At 32.7% G+C, this 18859-nt stretch overlaps 1 protein-coding gene across 7 annotated transcripts in view; it reads right to left on the bottom strand.

The window, feature by feature from the left end:
- Positions 1 to 18859, bottom strand: part of LOC100643722 (protein eva-1) — a 324599-nt gene that overhangs the window by 23825 nt on the left and 281915 nt on the right. For all 7 annotated transcript variants that reach the window (XM_048409136.1, XM_048409158.1, XM_048409153.1 and 4 more), the window contains one exon: positions 11986 to 12207. In XM_048409136.1, the coding sequence (XP_048265093.1) occupies positions 11986 to 12207 (222 nt within the window). The remainder of the gene's footprint in view (positions 1 to 11985; positions 12208 to 18859) is intronic.

Here is an 18859-nt window from a genome sequence, read left to right as displayed (position 1 = left end):
TAGGTGGCGTTAAAGGGACCACGCTTCGAGAAAATTGGATTTTGAGGAGGTTTGATTGGATTAAGAGCGGCGACGATAGACACGCGTCGTGAAAAGGTAATTTCGTTCACTCGGCTAATAAAACTGGCACGCTTTTCCACTCTTTTCTCTCAGAGTTGGTTACTCCTCTGTGCTTAACGAATGGATACCTGCGCCTCTTGATATATTAGGCTAAGTTCTGTGCCTTGATTCTCTGATAGTTGGGAACTTTTTCTTTTTTAGTGCTAGGATGTAGAGTCTTGCAGACGCCAAATTAATCAACTCTATAAATTGAAATACAAAGAAAAAAATAATACAAATATTACTCATTGCCCTAATATGAAAAATAAATTCATAAAAATAAGTCTTTTTCTTTTTCGGAATTGAACACTATGCATATAAATAACGAAATTGGGAATAAACAAATTGACGCAGTTAAAGAACAAAAAGAAAAATGAAATCCAAATCGCGATGCTATATAGCTCTATGAAGTTTCTATTATACACAGAATGATCTTCGTTAATTTAGTTGTACAATGTCCCAGAACAAATCGTTGATTCCTAGTGGTAGCTCTTTAATTATTCCTTTGCAAACAATTCGTACGTGATACACGACTTTAACGATACCAGGCGAGTGGTGTGTCAAAGTGAGAAACTATTGTATCGTGCTAACACGATCATTCTAGGATCTTATTTACGTTCAATTCGCTAATATTACAACAGACTCGCAAATTATTCAATTTAGTCCTATAGGTGGACGCTTAAATAGCCAACAATGAATGGTTTACTCGTGATTGGTCTAATTACTAAGGAACCTTCTAAAATTCTACCTATCAATTTTCATGTGATGCTTTTGTTCTGTCACCGGACTCACTGCTCTGTTCAGATTTTCAAGAATGCGATACCCTCGAGCGGAAACTACTCAGAACTCCCTCTATCAGTTGGTCGATAGTTGTTATTGCCAATAACCGCTATAAATTTCTGATCAATACTGATCCTCCGAGACATGAAATATTTTAAACTGTCGACACTGTTCTCTTTAGTATGTTATTGAGTTTAAAGTGAAAATTCGAAATTTATTTTTAATAAATACTTTAATTATAATAAGATAATAATCATTAATATATTTTTTACATAATATAGTAAATTATATTAATATAATAATATTAATATATTATTTCTAAGTGCAAGTCATATAGTTTTAAAATAAAGTAAAGTATATAATGAAAGATTAAATTTTAAAAGTAGATTGTGAAGTAATCGAATTCTATATGATGAATTGTGTTTCGTACTCAGACAGGAACCCCTCCAATAAATTAAGCCAAGTATTATTGAGGCCAGTTGCCTGCGCAGAAGCCTAATTTTCTCTAGACTGGAACATGTCCTCAAGGATTTCGATCCCCTATGTAGTGGGAAAGTTTGAGTGGAACGATTTGTTCCCTTTCTTTCAACCTCGAAGAAGTACTGGATGGTTTGGAAGAACATCTAATCAATATAATTATACCAAAACATAGGTAGGAGGAAAAAAGGAAATTAAATTTAAAAAAAACTAAAAATTCATTATTATAATAATTGAATTCTGTCACCGAAGCAATTCCAGAAATTGTCACAAACTAAGAGATAAAAGAGAAGAGGGACGAATTCGCTGACTCGAGTCCAGCTTAATCACGATGACGAAAGTGGGATCGGTAATTTCGTGCGTTGTATTATACACGCTTCGGCGACCAACTCATTAAAGCCACGTAACCGGAACCCGGAATAGTGCTTCGAAAGCCAGCGCGGAAACTTAGAGAGCTTTCGTCCAAGAACAGTTCCGGAGACTCAACTGCAGCCTAGGTGTATGCACCTATAATTACGCGGCTCGTGGATGCGATACAGCTGGAGGCTTTCACAGCGACCCTCGTCTCTTCCTGTGTTGATTATCTTCGAGTAAATCGAGTATCTCGCGGACATCTTTCCCTTAGTTTTCAGCTCCTACCCCTACCGTTCCCATTACTATCTTTCGTTGTTTAAACCACCGAGGGCATGCGATTATTTGTTTCAAAAGTTCCTTTTTCTCGGATTGGGTTCAGAATATTTGACGTAGGACAAAAGAATTTAAAAAAATTAAAGTTTTTAATGTTTTATTCGATTGTAGTTTAGGAAAAAGGTAAAAATAAATGGAAATAAAGTAGATAATTAATTTCTTAAGAGATTCAAATGAAGTAATATTTTGATGAATGTATGTATAAAGGTAATGAATACATTACATACATTTAACAGTAGTAGTAAATATACTATGAATAAGCAAGTAGATGCCGATTTAATCAGAAACTATCTTGAATTAGATTTCAGTAACACAAACGAGCAATATACCAAGAAAGATAAGATAGATGAATAAACCTTTCTAGATATAATACATCACCATAAATTTGTGTATTCAACTTTATTCAAATTTATGTTTCAAAAGTGGTATTATTTGTGAGTTAAAGTGACAGCTTTATCAAAATCAGACAATTTCTAAGAAGGAAAGAATGCTTAGGAAGTTACAATGAACAACAACTGATATATTCTTTCATTTATAAAAAATTTATCACACCTTTCATAAAGTGAAATATTTCATAATTAAAGTAGTCAAATTAGCATTTTTTACGTAAAATATTTTAAAATATTTCTAAAAATTTAGAGGGGAATTTGAAACCTGTAATTTTACTTTAGTTCGTTGATCCTTGTACTCTCTTTGTCTGACCACTTAGCTGTCAGAAATTATCTTGCGAAAAGTGCTTCTATTTTACCGCTAAAGTTAATTAACATTTAACCACCAACAGTAGAAGCTACATAAATATGTGCCGTCTTGCAGATGTAATTACGTAATTCTGTAATAGAACGTGAACTCGTGTTCTAGGTCCTACCACGTTCGTCTAAACCTTCTTTTTTAACACTAAACCTACCGACACTTCGTATATACCTATTCCTACCGTGTGCGGTCAAAATGACCGGTGATTAAAGAAGTAATAGTTTTTATGATTTGACTTAGATAATGGTTAATTTATAACTAAATGTATATAAAATGATGAACTTTCATAAAATTTCGTCTAAATTTACTTTTATTTAATTTCAATTATAGACTTAAATAGAATTACATTTTTATTTATATAGAGATATATCTTATTCAACTTTGCTGCATTTTTTACAAGCTATCTTATTATCAAATGTACATTTGCCGCATAAATATTTCCCGCATCTTAAACAAATTTTCGTAATTTTGTAACCTTTACTTGAATACTACTTTCTTACTTGACAAGTTTTTTGTAGTACTTCTTGATAGTTTTATTGCATAGTTTTTTCCCGCGATTCTTTATATAAAAGTAATGTATGCACCAGGTTTATAACAATTTTGTGAATTCTCTGTAAATTGGCCCCATACTGTAGATACCATTGCAAATTTATTAGTTCGTAAACGTTGGTTTCTTCCTCTTTTCTTATCAAATCGTATAAACCTCATAATTCCAGCAAAGTCATTTCTGCTCATTGTTTTTGAAAAAAATGCATGTCTCCAAATTTTATTCCACAAATATGAGGCATCTAAATTTTTTATATAGCATATAACATATAGCAGAGCAATAAATGCATCTAGTTTTGTTGCATCTAGCTCCCTCTTAGTCCCCAATACTCTAAATGCTTCTTCTTCCGTACATTTTATTATATGATCCCTTACGGTGATCAATGATGAGATAAAATGCCATCTTTACTTGTCCTTTCATAATATGCCGTTTAGCATATCCCTAAAAATATTATGGACTGATGTCCTGCCAGGTTTGGGACTTGCATCTATTTCTCTCCAAACTGTCCCGTCGGCTCCATTTTCGATACGTTGGTTCTCTACATCAGTCTCACCCTTTGTTGTCAACGATAATTTCTTTCCTTTTTGCCCTGGACTTATTTATAATATTCCACTCTGATTCGGTTGTAAATAGCTTTTCATGTGTTTCCATGCTGTCTTCAGTTGCTGAAGTTTCTTGTTCATCGCACACTGAACAGTCTTCTTCTATGTCCGTAATTTCTTTTTTATAACTTTCTTTTTAAGTCTTGGCATTTCTAGAGTAAATATTTATCACAGAATAATACCATATACGGAATACAAAATTATTGTCAAATTTGATATGCTTTACTTTTCTTTTTAGAACAACTTTACGCAAAACGCTCTGAGATGCTTTCTGTCTGAGTTTTAGAGATAAAAAATTTAAATGTCGAGTAATTGACTAACTGTTGAGGTTATTAGATGTATAAAGAGAGAATACGCGTGGATAAAGTGTAAGGTACAAAATATATATATATATTTAATTTAATAGAGAAGTGTAATAATAAGTAGGAATATAATTTGAGCTGGTCCAGATCCGCACACTAGTAGTGTTACTTTATAACTGAAAAACCTCGAAGCCAACGTCGCCTGTCTACTGTTTATGGTCTGCCTTCATGCTAGTCTTTTGTCCATATGCTGTCGATGGCTTCAGCGCTTGAGAAAACTAAAAAGACCAGATGTGGAGTTTTCGTAGAAGTGGTGACCACTTCAACACCTTCCCTAAAACTACATCCCTACAAACAATTATATGCTAATATTTTTCTATCTCTTGTCGTAAATATCTGAACCTTAATTTTGTCAATGTCTTTACATATAGATTTGCCAGCCGCCTTTCTTTTTTCCATTCAAATTAAGTTATTACTAAAAAACAAACTACGAGAAGAGTAAACAGATCATATAGTTTTTTTTTTTTTTTTTTTTTTTAGAAGTGATAACCACTTCGACATTAACAAATCGAGATTTATTCTAGTCGAAAAGACAATAGCAAGTAAAAATATGATCTTTGGCCATTCTCCACCAACGGTTACTCGAGGGTGGAGTTGGCAAAGCTTTTCCCGTGTTTTATAGCAATGAGCAATAACTCTAAGAAACTTCTCGACTTTTAAAATTTTTGTAACAATGGACTGTAAAAAGTGCTAAATTTTGTGACGATTAGAATTAGGATTAAGTGACCTTAGGATTATAATGGACCTGAGTTGATATGTCTTGACAGTTGGTGGCTATCTTGATCGAGGGATAGATTGTTTTATGACAAGATTACGGGTATAACAGCTGTTATTATTTGTTATACTAATTTTGTTTGTCATTTGAGCTTGAGGTAGCCTTTCCTTTGTACTTATTGTATTCATTTTAAGAATAACTAACATATTTTATCGGGCGGTCAAAATGACCGCTCACGGTAGGCAAGGCAAAATATAAATTGTTCTCAGAAAATAAAAGAGCAAACTAAAATTAAATACAGAAAAATATATTGTATGCATGTTTTAGGAAAAGTCAAAAATTATGAAGCGATATAATAAAGTTTAAATATGGTTAAATTTGTGTAGAAGTCGCGAGAGCGGTCAATTTGAGGTTTAATGTTAATATCGATTAAAATATTTAAAGTACCACACATGTAATTTAAATTTGAAGCAGAAATTTAACAGACAATGAACTTCCAAATAAAAATAGGTTGATAGAATTCTGAATAGAGCTCTGAATGATTTGATACATTTGAAGTTAAAGTCAAAGTTCAATTTGGTACAATTTGTCATTGTTGAGTTAAAATTGTACAAAAAATATAAATAATCATAAAAATATATGATTTTCAATATCGTTTAATTTGTTATACAACAAAGAAGGTAGTTGGTCTATTAAAGATTTTATAAAAAATGCTCGCAATTTAAAACACATTTATACACATTAAGTTTATATTAAAAATAAAAGATGTTCTAAAACTCATTAATGTATACACATATATAACTCAATATTATACAGAATTAGGAGCGAATAATTAATCAAATTGACACAACGCATACTTCTGGAAAAGGAGCTTTGGTATTAAGTCACATCAAACGAATTAGACAAAACAATAAATTTTTCAACAAATAAACTGGAGCGCAGGTTTCGTGTGTCCATGCTGCGCTGGGTAAAAGCATCAAAGCTAAACGTATTAAACGCAACTCTCCAACTAATGCGAAAAGTGGCTCGAGTACGAGGTTGTTTAATATGATATTCCAAAGACCCTCTCCCCATCGTGCAAATGTATTCAAATGAAATTAAACGAGTTACGAAGAAGTGGCTAAACGTGATAAAAAAGGCAGAACTCTTGGATAAAGGGATCGTCCCTTTTTCTTTTTTCTTTTATTTTTCTTTTTTCTCCCTCTTTTTCCCTAGTCTGCTCGAGCATCTGGAAAGAAAGTACCCGAAGCAAGACAGAAAACTCGCGACTGGAAGCGCCCGAGTGAATAGAATTCCAATTAAAGCTTTCAAGACCCGCGGAAGAATCTTTGAAATTCAAGTTCCGTGATTCAATTTTGTCACACAATTCGTCTCAGCTGCTAGCTAATTAGAAATTTTCGGGGCTGAAACATTTCATATTTTCTCTTTCATTCGTGAACACAATACCATTCACAGAGAATGTATTGGGACTTGAATTATTTTGTTCCCCATAACGACGCCACTATAAATCTAAGATAATATGAATTTATTACAATAGTATGTTCAATAAGAATCTTTACTTTTTTCATTTAAATTTACGCAATGATTATACTTCGTTTATATTTTAATTCAAATATTTAATGATTTAAACAATATGAACAATATAACTAAATATGAACAAATAAATGTAGTATCGTGGGCAAAAGGCCTAAGATATCGGCCGAACCATAAACAATGTCGCGAGAGCCGCGGCATCGTCGGGTACATCAATGTGTCGTCGGTCCTTTCAAGTGAATAGTTTCGTGGAAAAGGCCTGCGTGACCCTGGCCACGGGCGTTTTCCCGTGCGCGATAGGGCGGGAAAAGACAAAGGGACGCTAAAGATAGTGTTAGTTGAGAAGCCGGAGAAAGCGAATGCAAAAGACGGACAGTGTGAGTTGAGAAACGAGAGCGAGCGAGTGCAGAAGCCGGAGAGTGTGAATCGGGAAGTCGAGAGCCGAGTATTATAATAAGACGTGCGACAATATTGTAATCATTTCGTTGTTTTGAATATTATTTATTAAATCAAAACATCATTACTTGTCCTTTCCTCTAAAGACCCATTTAGATACTACATAAATAAGGTTAGAAACACTGTACATTAAAAATATTGATTTTGAAACCTATGTATATTGATAAATATTTCCCCCTTTTTTAACATCCCATGTAATATTACGTAAAATTGACCTACCAAAAATATCTTTGTTAAACAGTCTTCAATATGCTAACCTTTTTAACATCCAATATAATACGATGTTAAAAATTATAATAAAATTCTCAATTATATAAACGGCTAATGTTATTTAAATATATGTACTTCAAGCAATATTTGTTTCTCTATTTCCTATTACCATAAATTTCAATCATAAAATATTCAAAAGCACTCCTACTAACCACTTTCCTCTTTAATGTCTCACACTTATCACTCAAGGAAAGGGAGAAAATCAGCTAAACTATCATCGAACGAATATAAACCGTCGAATGCATGCATCATTTCTCAGTAATTAACAAGATTCATTCGCTTCAATATTTTATTTCATTTTAATAAATTTCCTTCGATTCGAAGTTCTGCTCGTTTTCGCGAGCTGTTCCTTCAGTTCTATTCTTCCTTCAACCATCCCTTCGACGCTTTTTCCAGTGGCGATGCGAGCCCGTTTAAAGGAATCAGTGGACGGGAAATTAGCTCGGTGAAATCGCTTTCGAAGTTCCGAACAACGAGAGGCTCCCTTTGTCGGTGGTTCAATCGCCAACGTGGAACAGACCGTTTTATCTCGTCGAGTTTCTGCTTCACGACGACGTATTCGCTCGTTATCGCACCCCGGAGGATCATCGGGGGCACGCGTCGTCAGAAGATCGTCGTCGAATTAATTGGCCGAGCCAAACGATAAATATTTGAAATGAAATAGCACAGGATGGGGACGAGAATATCGCCGACACCTCGGCCGGAGCTGAGTAAATTTGCTTGATGATTAATTAAGGAGCGACGCTGACGGGTGGGTGGCTCGGTTCGAGTTATATGGTTATGTTTGGATTCCGTGTGGACCTAGTTTCCATATTTATTGGAACATGTATGCAGATGGTTATAATTTGTGCGCTAATCACAAAGAAGAATAACAAAAATTCATTTGTTGGAGTTAAGGTTCGTAAGATTGACTGGCTGCGAATTATGGTGGTGTAAGAGAAATCGTCATAAATCTTAATTACCTTAGTTTAATCACTGTAATTTAAGAAAACAAAGGTTCTACGAGAAGCTGCTATACCAGACCATAAAACTCATTTCAATTATGTATACTTGCGTCAAAGTCTATATAAATTACACAGACTCGATCAGTTCAAAAAACTACATATTTTAAATATATCTCCTTTGAATCCAGAAGGGCCCTATTAGCCAAGACATGTTTTGTTACTTAACTAAACTTAAAAAAAGCTTACACTATTTTAAAATATCCTGACTACAAATTCAAAGTCCGTGAAACCACGATTAAGAAACTTACTCTCCTTGATCGTACGATTTTCTTTCGCTAAGACGAAACATGGGGAAAAAGTTTCATGTGGGCAGACGAAGCACAAAGAAACGACGATTTTGTTCTGTCGGTTCATTATTAAAAGCCACGGTATTGTGAACACGTCTCGTGACGTTCAAGTCGTGTCTCGTATGGAAATTTTGTCGAGCAGACCGAAAAACGAGAGACGAAAGCACTTAGGGAAAAATTCTAGTGTATCTCGGCGCGTATTGTTTACTCCGAGCGGAGGTGGCTCCGTACTTCTTTTTCAATTCACAGAGAAACGTATTCAACGCGAAACAAGAGGGGAAGGGTAATGCATCGGATCTTAATAACGAGCGTATGGATGGTGGCGTGATTGTCTGAATTAATTTGGAAATGCACAGGTTGTTCTATGGGACCCTATCGATGTGGTCCCTGTGTTTTTGGATGTACAGATAGTTGTCACATAAGCCGGATTACATGGCCGGAAATGTAGAAATTGTTTGTCGAAATATTGAGTTTCGTATGGGGGCAATTGTTGAAATTAGAATTAAACATCTATCAGCTTCGAATAACAGTGAGATTCTATATGTTGAAATATTAATTCCTTGACAGTTTAATATAATAGATGACTATGGCATTCGTAATGCTATATTATTATTATATTATTTATATGTTAGATATTATTATTATTCCACTTATTATATTCTTTTAAAAAAATTTACAAGATAACTTGTCATATGCATGTGGTATAATTGATATTTTATAATTTTATATATAATTTAAAACTACAAGACATATGTAGTTAGAAGATTTATAGAAATTAATGATAATTTATTAATACTAGTTGAATAAATTTTAACGAAGAGTTTGAGTAATTTATGATATCTGGAAAAAGTTTTATTTTTAATGTTAGACTTTCTGCCTGAGTTTTCTGGCACTCGTTCGAACAGCAGTAGTAACATCCTATATTGATCAGACATGGCGTCGAACTATTTCTGCCTGAAGTCTTCGCCATTCACTACTACTATTAGTAATACCAGTCCACCAATGACACATACCATGTTTCTGAAGTAATGGCAGCTACGCCGTCCTGGACAACAGAGATCGACGTCTGCCAGATATCTCGTTTTCCAGCATCTGCCGAGTTTCAATGATAGTACATTGCAAGTCTTTGCAGGGAATTGAATATCTCTTCGCTCGTACGTTGATGTAGAAAAGAGCGAAACCAATTAGCCTAAGTATATTCAGATGAAAAACGTATTTAGGCGAAAAATTTTAATTAACTCCGTGACTCTCTTAGTTTCATTTTTGAATATTGGAACATTGGAATTTGAATAGTGTTGTTGTTCTTTCATTATCTTAAGTTATCGTATCAATGAATTCTTTGTTAGTATCATTTTTTTAGATAAAACGCTGAGAATGGTACAATAATATATTTATTTTTCACTTTACCATAATTATCTTATTTCATTTTGTCAAATATTTCTAAGCAATTTTCTATAGAATTCATGGTTTTGAATGTAGATTAAAACGACACATACATAATGTAGACGTATTAAATATAACTGTACTTCAACCCCTGTAATTATTAATATACTGTATGTTCGTGTATGTAAATACACTAAAATAGGAACCTCTACTTTCTTGTACATATTCAAATATTCATAATTTCCGATACCAATAAAATTTTTATTCACTTAGTATACTTAGAGTGGGCATAAATGGATATTTTGATTATAAAATAAAGTTGATACTTACTAACGGCGTTAAACTGACATACACTTTGTTTTGAAGACTTGACTACTTGCTTAAAATTAACACACATTTTGTGATTTATACACAAGAATGTGTACGCGGAACAGATCATATAGCGGTAACAACCAGTAATTAATGATATTTAATCTTAACTCAATTCTTCTCAAATAATATTATTCAAATTCCAGTACCACAAATTCATAAGAATACCTTGCGGCGACCTAAAAGATCTAATTTATCATATCTCTACTACTCCCTCCTAAAATCAATTTTTCCTAATTCAAGGAATCGACTTAAACGGAACGAAAGTCTACTAGAGAGCTACTTCTTAAGACAGTTCGATTCATTTTCTTCACACAAAAGAACAATCCACCTTGGCGACGGGGAATGTCCCATTCCATGCACGACAACAAACAATGGTTGGCAATTATCAGAACGCGGAGGTCCACCGTTGACCGATCGTTGACCGGATTCCAGAAACCGTACCACGCTTTGAGCAAGGACGCCTACTGCATCTGGACTCCTATTTTCGGTTGCCGCAACACGACGTGCGCCTCTCCAGTTTACAAATCCTACGCTATCGATTTCCTATTAGCATTGGGTAAACCGCTAATGTTATTAGCCAAAACTGGAAAGCTGGTAGTCGTGGACTAGCGCGGACCAGACACCGGTATAAGAGTTGTTATATAGAGATATACATACACGTATATAAATCATAAAGCAACGCGATATCGGTGTTACATTAACCTTAATTACGTTCGAGCGTTAATGTTCGCGTTGCTAACGACTTTGGTTACGCTAATGCTCGGCGTTTGTGCATGCGTATGCCATGTGTCAGTGCAGGCCTAACGGAGCATGCTAAGGTGGAGAATCGTGCATCAAGCAAGCGTGTGTGCCAGTGTGATAAGGAAAGTTTGTAAGTTCGCTGAAAATGAATTAAGAAGGAATCACGGCAGTAAGATTATTCTGAATTTAGTTTTCTTCTTTATGTATATTGTGGTAGAATTAAGAATATGTTCTGCTTAATGATGTCAAGAATATATTTATAAAAATTGTTTAGATTTACCCTCGTTTAAATTTGATAAGAAAGTAGATCATTTTACTGCTGTAACCTCCTCTTACGAAAAATATTCTTAACGATAGAACGCATTGCTCTTGAAAGCTACACAAATCTAAATTTAAAGGTAAGTTAAGAACGCCAAATTCATACGATGGAACTCAGTCGGAAACGATTAAACACGATATTGTGTAAATGTTTAATTTATTTCAGTAAATGTACTTAACAATTCTATGTAATATTTATTAATTTGACGGTAATATAATGTAGTACAGAAATATTTATTTGATTTCACGCAGCAGCAATGTTGAATCCTTTGCACTTGATAGTATGAAATTTTAGTTCAAATATTTATGTATAAAATTAGAGAAATTTACATCATCTTCCTAAGTTATCTTATAAAAATTACAATCTTCTTTCGAATTCCTAAGTTTCTGTTTTATTTTTGAATTTAAGTTTAAGTTTTTATTTCTAAGTTTCTATTTTTATATATACCATCAACTTTTTTCATAGACGTCGAATCAATTTGGCGTGTATGTATATAATAGCGCATAAAGACCGTGAGAAATAGTTCGAGCGATACGTTATGGAAGTTAGTTTGTCCTGGAACAAGTTCTGGAAAAGGAAGCAACTAATACTTGTTACTCACCGTCGTTGTTAGTTCTAGCTCGCGGCGGGGATGAGCTGACCGTAGGGAAATTCCGGGAGACGTTGTCCCTCGGCTGAGATTGTGGCCCTTCGAGGTTCGGACTAGGACTGAACTCAGCCCTGAAGTCCGCCCTGTCGAATCCCTCCTCAAATTGATGCATCAAATCCACCTCGTCCATTTCCACGTCGCCTTGGTATTGTTCTTTCAACACAGCTCGTGGTACTGTAACCAGAGAAATGAAATGAATCGCGGTTAATGAGGTTCTAACAGTAAATTCAAGATAAATGAGAAACATAAGAAGCTCGAATTTTTCACGCATTTTCGGGGTTTCATTTAGCAGTAGTGAAATCCTCTAATGAAACTCAGCCACTATGCTTATGCGTACTTCTTGCTTTATTTCTTACCTGGCTGTTCATTTTCATAGAGTCTCCTATGTTTTCGTTTTGTTTGTTATTTAATTACTTTTTTATTGTGCATGTTTTATAATTATTTGGAGCACAAATATTTTTTATTTTCAAGAAATACTTTAATGCAATTTAGAGTTGACAGAATTATCAAAGGAATCTTGTTTACAAAAACGTTTCCTATTCTTATTGCTTTTTATAGTTCAGTTTGTGTTGCATGGATGAAATTAATTTTTACTGGTGACAATATTTATAGTTGCTGCTTGATTCTTGCTTTACCTCATAGTAGTAGAAAAAATAAATATTATTAAGTGTCACTATTTTAATGAAAAATTTTAATTACGTAAATAAATTTTTCTTATAGAAAAAATTAAATGTAATTTCTTCAACTAGTTGTTAACTATAGTAGTTAACTAGTTGTTAACTATAGTTTCTTCAACTATAGTTAACACTCAGCCTAAATATTAATTGTTTGGAATACACACATTAAAAAATCACTCGATGAAACATTTAAATAACCAGTAACCTTCTCATTGACCAATAGTAATATTATAAATATATGAATGATTTCAAATCATAAATGACACAATTCATTAACAACTTTCTCGCCTACGTGTATAAACAACGGAAATGAAATAATATTAGTTTCTGTCAGTCATATAAGATTCCCTGTTCCATAATCTGACAGTAGTCAATTTATTTCCGGTCGCATAATGTTCGACTTCGATATATGGCTACGCTATCGATATACCGCATCGCGTATGCAATTGCATTTCAAACGGACGAAATCTGTGTCTCGCACTGACGCGAACGTGTTGCACAACATACTCTGAGTCACTCTGTCATGTAAAAATTTGCGATAAAACTAGCACTCCGTCGATACGTTGATAAATCGATCTAGATTTCACGACACTGGATTAAAAAATCGACACAATTATGTATATAATAGTTGTTTGCATAAATTATACATGTGTGGAGAGTTACATCCATACTGTTATGTGCATAACTTTATTTTATCATTCATAGTGTTTGATAATAAATAATAAAAAATTATAAAGGTGGTTCTACGAGACTAAATAAGATGAAGATGAAAAATCAAAATATTGTGTTTGAGGTTTTGTCTATTAGTTATTGATATTAAAAAATCGACCAAATTATAGTTCTTGTAGAGAAAATAAATTTTTCCTAAATTTTCTATCATCTACTCCAGAAGATCTTGTATAGCGTGTGCTTTCAATGGTAACGTATATATAAATAGCAGATATAGAATGAAGTTCTTATGCAAGACCTTGTTTCCGAGAAAATTAATCGTGTGAAATCTACAAGTACACGTACAAGTATATTAAGAATTAGATCAAAAGTTATGGAAAATTAGTTAAATATATTTTAGGTTGCTCCTTTTGAATTCTTCCTTAACTTTTTCTGTGCTTTTCATTGCGTCATCAAAGGGTTAACCCAAAGTTATATTTTTTTATTATTTAAGAATACTTAGCAAACATTGGCTTTTGTATGGAAAGACAGAAATAAACTACAAAGAAAATGATTTACTAAAAAATAAGCATCAATAAAGGCTTTCTGCATCCGTTATATTTATATTTTTGACAATGATATTTTGAAAATATTTTTTCAATTAAAAACCGCGATTATAATGACGACAACATTAAATTTGCACTTGACATTTTCCTTATTGCACGTATTGTTAGAAATATTTCCCTGTTAGAAAAGTACACATACTCGTATGTACTACGAAAATTAGTTTTCAATCTCGAAAATGTGATATTATTAAAATTTCTTTGGCACATGAAAGATTGATAGTTGTTGAAAAAATATGATTTTCATAAATGCCTCTTAGGCAACGTCGTCGTATGAGTCGCTTTACCTTGAAGTGCAACGTGATGGCGTAATAAAAGCTTAAGCGACTCTCCCGACGAAGATAAAAGTTATATCTTTAGGCGAAGCGTAAAAATTTAGGTGATCTCGCGTACTGGTGCGAAGAAAAAATCCTTTCTTTATCGCTTAACAAAGTTTAAGAAAATTGCAAATGGCTATTATCATTACGTGCACTACTTATACAATGAAAATTGATTACTAAATACTAGTTGAATTTCTTGAAAAGATTGATAGCATATATCAAGAACATAGTTGAATGCAAACACATGAAAACAGAATTCATTTTAACTTCTTCTTCGTCAATAATTTGTATGTTGTAAGGAGAACATGCTTTTCAATTTTAAAATGTTTTTTTAATTTTGAAAATATGTTTATAGAAAGATTAATTTTTTATGAAAAAAATGTTAACCATCTATTAAGTACCTGTAAAGCTGTTTCGTGAACATTTACTCATAAAATAAATAAATTTTGATAACTATTGGAATTGAAAAATTCTTTCGGAACAATTATCATATTGTAAGGAGTCAAAAACAAATAAAAGGATAATAAATCCACGAAAACAATGATACCATAAATAATTCGCAAATCCTGAAAAGAAATGGTGATTAAATTTAATATTTTCTCTCACAATTAGTTCAATAAGGATACGCTATACATTTATCGCATAATTAACACAGTCCAAAGTTAATAACCTTTTCAACTTCTAATTGCAGACGAAGCTCTCGTATAAACTTACGAATTTCTGTGTAAATGTTGAACACGACCAACTATAACAAACTTTCGTAAGTTTCGAACAGCTTTGAAGTTACATTTCAATTCGGAGAAACATCTCTCTTTCTCTCTCTCTCTCTCCCTCCCTCTCTCTCCCCCACCCCCCTCTCTCTCTATAGATCTTCGTAACCTTCTTCTCTACAACGTAACAGTTACTCCAAACATTTTATATCGCGAAACAGCGAAGATAACATTTTTCAGAAAAATTTGCTATTTTAGCAGACGCTGAATCTCCTTGAAATTTTACATGGCATCCCTTCTTTTTTTATTTTCTCCTCGTACTATTTATCAACTGTATTCCTACTATAGTATAGTATAGAAATATGTGAGAGAAAATGCCCGCAGATAATTTTGTCGTGTTTTACGTCAAACGAGATTTGCTTCCGTGACCTGACATAAAGAAACAGCTCCGCTAAACTATGTGGAGCACATGTTGCCCTTACAAGTAACCCGCTCGTCTTCCTGCAAAATTATGTTCTTATTCCGCAAATAACTATTATATTTTAGGGATATTACATAACCGACGTTCTGGTTTGATATTTGCACCCGAGAGAATTCTGTTTGTTAAATGAAAATTATTCTAGGAGATAAATCTAAAAGAAGAGGCTTTAAGAATAAAAATTTTTGAACATTTATTTTGATTTTGTTATAATGCGGAAATTTATAATATACGTGCACATGTTTAATAATACAGTATTAGCGCCTGTATGCTCTTTATATGCTTTTGAGGACTCGTACTGTACAATAATTTTTTCATTAGTTTTTGTTCGTTAAAATATTTTATCATAGAAGCTAGTCAAATGCTGTCAATATCCATTATTAATTTGTGATATTAAAAATTACAAATAATCTGTAGCTGAAAATTGAAGGATTTGCAGGGCAATAAGCAATAGGCAACTCAACATTTAAATTATATTTATTGAAAAAAAGGTACAAATCCCATATTCAAGAGTGAAAAAGTTTATTACTACAAATAATAATTAACTGTCAATATATAGCATGTTTGGAAAAGTTAATTTTGATTGATTTTGAGGTTTTTTTTTGCTTTATTTAAATCATTGGAGAATTGAGCTGCCCTTATTGCAACAGCCTCTTCAATTAAATAATTAGAATGCAAATGCCAAAACAAATATAATTACATATGATTATTTTTTATGTCCATCACAATCTTCATAAAAATCACTTCCAAAAAATAGCCCTAAAGCAGGAAAATAATAAAAATGTAGCTATCTGACCAGATAGGGTGGCATAATTCTTGTAATACACAACAGAAGCTATCGCAAAATTATGACGCGACTAAACCACCAGTCTCGAGAGTTGGAAGTAGCAACCCCTCGTATAGTTTACTTACTGCAATTAATAATTGCAATTTAACACCAATGTTGCGGTGTTGGCCGGTACAATGGGTTACGCTAGCTTTGGCCCCGCAAGCACAGCTTCGATGCTTTAACCGAACCGGATACATTATAACCCCGCCGTTCGCGGATAATGGAACAGAGAAAATGCGGGGTCAGGGAAGATGCATCGATGTGACGGTGATACAACGAAGAGGTGTTCTGTTTCCATGAGATATTGAATAAAAATTCCATTTGTCTTTCTTGGATGACGATGAAATGGAATACAATGAGCGTGAAATGTTTGATGTTTCTACGAAATTGGCGAGTTTAAATGTAATAGTGAACAACATACTTGTAAAACAGAATAAAATGTTACTTTTTTGGTAAAAAAGAATAAGTTCTATATTTTACAAAATTTTGTAAAAATATTGTGAGTATTAGAATAATTTATATTAGAATTATACTAATTCATAATTATAGTAACACGAAGTTAAAATCGTCAGTTACAATTTCACTGTGATTGGAAAAGATAAAGATCCTAGCAGTCTTCAATTTATATAACCCGGTACAGTTTTTATAATTCATATTCAATTGATAAACGATATAAAAATATATTTTAGAAATTATTTCTAAAGCCACTTAAATGATGAATTATAAGAAAGTTTGCATGTTGTAAATCTCAGTCTGTAGCTTCATACATTATTTCACAAATTCATGCATACATTATATTTGACTGACAGAGGCAACGTTAGTGTACATTGGATATTCAACTATATTCTTTTGCAGTGGAGTAAAATACCAGATCCATTATAATACCTAATAGTTGTAATACTAATTAAATGTTAAAATACTCTTAAAAGAGGACACAGCTTACAACCAGAAGTCACGAGCAAAACGTATAAGGCTTCACTTTTTAATTGGAAATTTTTGAGCTTATAAAGTAGTCTAAGCTCGTATGCATAATTTAAATAATTTAAAAGTTATACGATGTTTTTACTCTATAAAGTTCTATTTAAAGAATCAAATGTAAAAATTGTATTTTGACAAATAATAAAATATTAACAAATCCATAAATGAATATTTAATAGATTCTTAAAATTATTAAAAAGCTACAGATTTTTAAAAGTATTATCAAAATTTAATTATTAAAATTCATTTAAATTTAAATATTCTCGTGATTATTCTCATGCTTTAAATTCTTTCTAAATAAACATCACATATGAACAATATTTGCTTATTCGTCTCAAGCGTGACTGCTTCCACGGTTTCATATTAATTTCGTAGCAGGGAATACGATAATGAGCTTAAGTTATTTCGATTCTGCATACTGCGCTGACTAGTAGCTAGAAGCTATAATCCCCGCGGACCCATTAGTATTGGCTGAAGGTAATACAACAAAGGAAATACGACAAGGGAAATGAGATGCAACTACCATTGTTCCAACGTTGACATTGTCGATGATCAGTAGATAGATATGCGTACAACTATGCAATATACGGTCGGAGAAAGATTCGTTTATTTTACAGATATAATCCGAGATCTGCATTTTTGAAAAAACGCTTAAAATTATATTTGAGACAATATTTATTTTTATTTTTTATTATATTATAATTTTCCTTACTTAATTAATTTTTAGTATTTTATTAGGTATTATTAGTACTCGAAGTAACAACTATATTTTATCTATGTATTGTACTTTATTCTATATTATCTATATGTATCCCATTGTTATCCTTAATTATGTCACTGACTTAATTGTATTATGTCATGTAATTCACGTTGGTACATTACTGCATTTCATCCCATTGTTACATGTAGTAGTTCCTGTAGTATGATATCTATTATTATCTTCACTAACTATATGTTAAATTAATCTATATGATAGCTATTGTTATAAATTTACTTGACATGTATGCTTTCAGAAACTATAGTAATTATCTAGAATAAACTATAGTAATTATCATTAATTCAATTATTAGAATCATTTTGAAGTATAATGCACAAATTTCCATAAAAGATATCTTAAACAAGCTCTTAATAGTTAAGAACTTTCAGGTTCTAAACTTTGCAAATACCTAACTAATCGAGTCAATATACGGTCTTTGATAATCTGCGAAATACGTACACAAGTTCTTAAAATTCTCTTGCCGGTGATGCATAGCAGGAAAATTTGTTGAAAATGACAACGTGAGTTCGTACGTGCCCACACATGCGGATGCGCTAGTTACAAAAAACAGTAACTAGAAGATTGTTCTAGATGCAATCGATAGACTCAATCGATAGTTTTTAAGATGCTCCTTTGTTTTTTCCCCTAGTCCATGTAAACGCGTGCAATAAATGTTTTTTCGGCTCAGAACGGTGTGATAGATTTATCCGTACAATATAGTAATAACTATTGTGATCCTACCTCCGAATATAGAAATAACAACAAAATTAGTTTAAAATTGTATAAAATTTTTAGAAATGAAATCA

The sequence above is a fragment of the Bombus terrestris genome, chromosome 1 (genome assembly GCF_910591885.1).
Source record: "Bombus terrestris chromosome 1, iyBomTerr1.2, whole genome shotgun sequence".
Lineage (NCBI taxonomy): Eukaryota > Metazoa > Arthropoda > Insecta > Hymenoptera > Apidae > Bombus > Bombus terrestris.
Note: the sequence above shows the minus strand (reverse complement) of the source record. Positions and strands in the feature narration are given on the sequence as shown.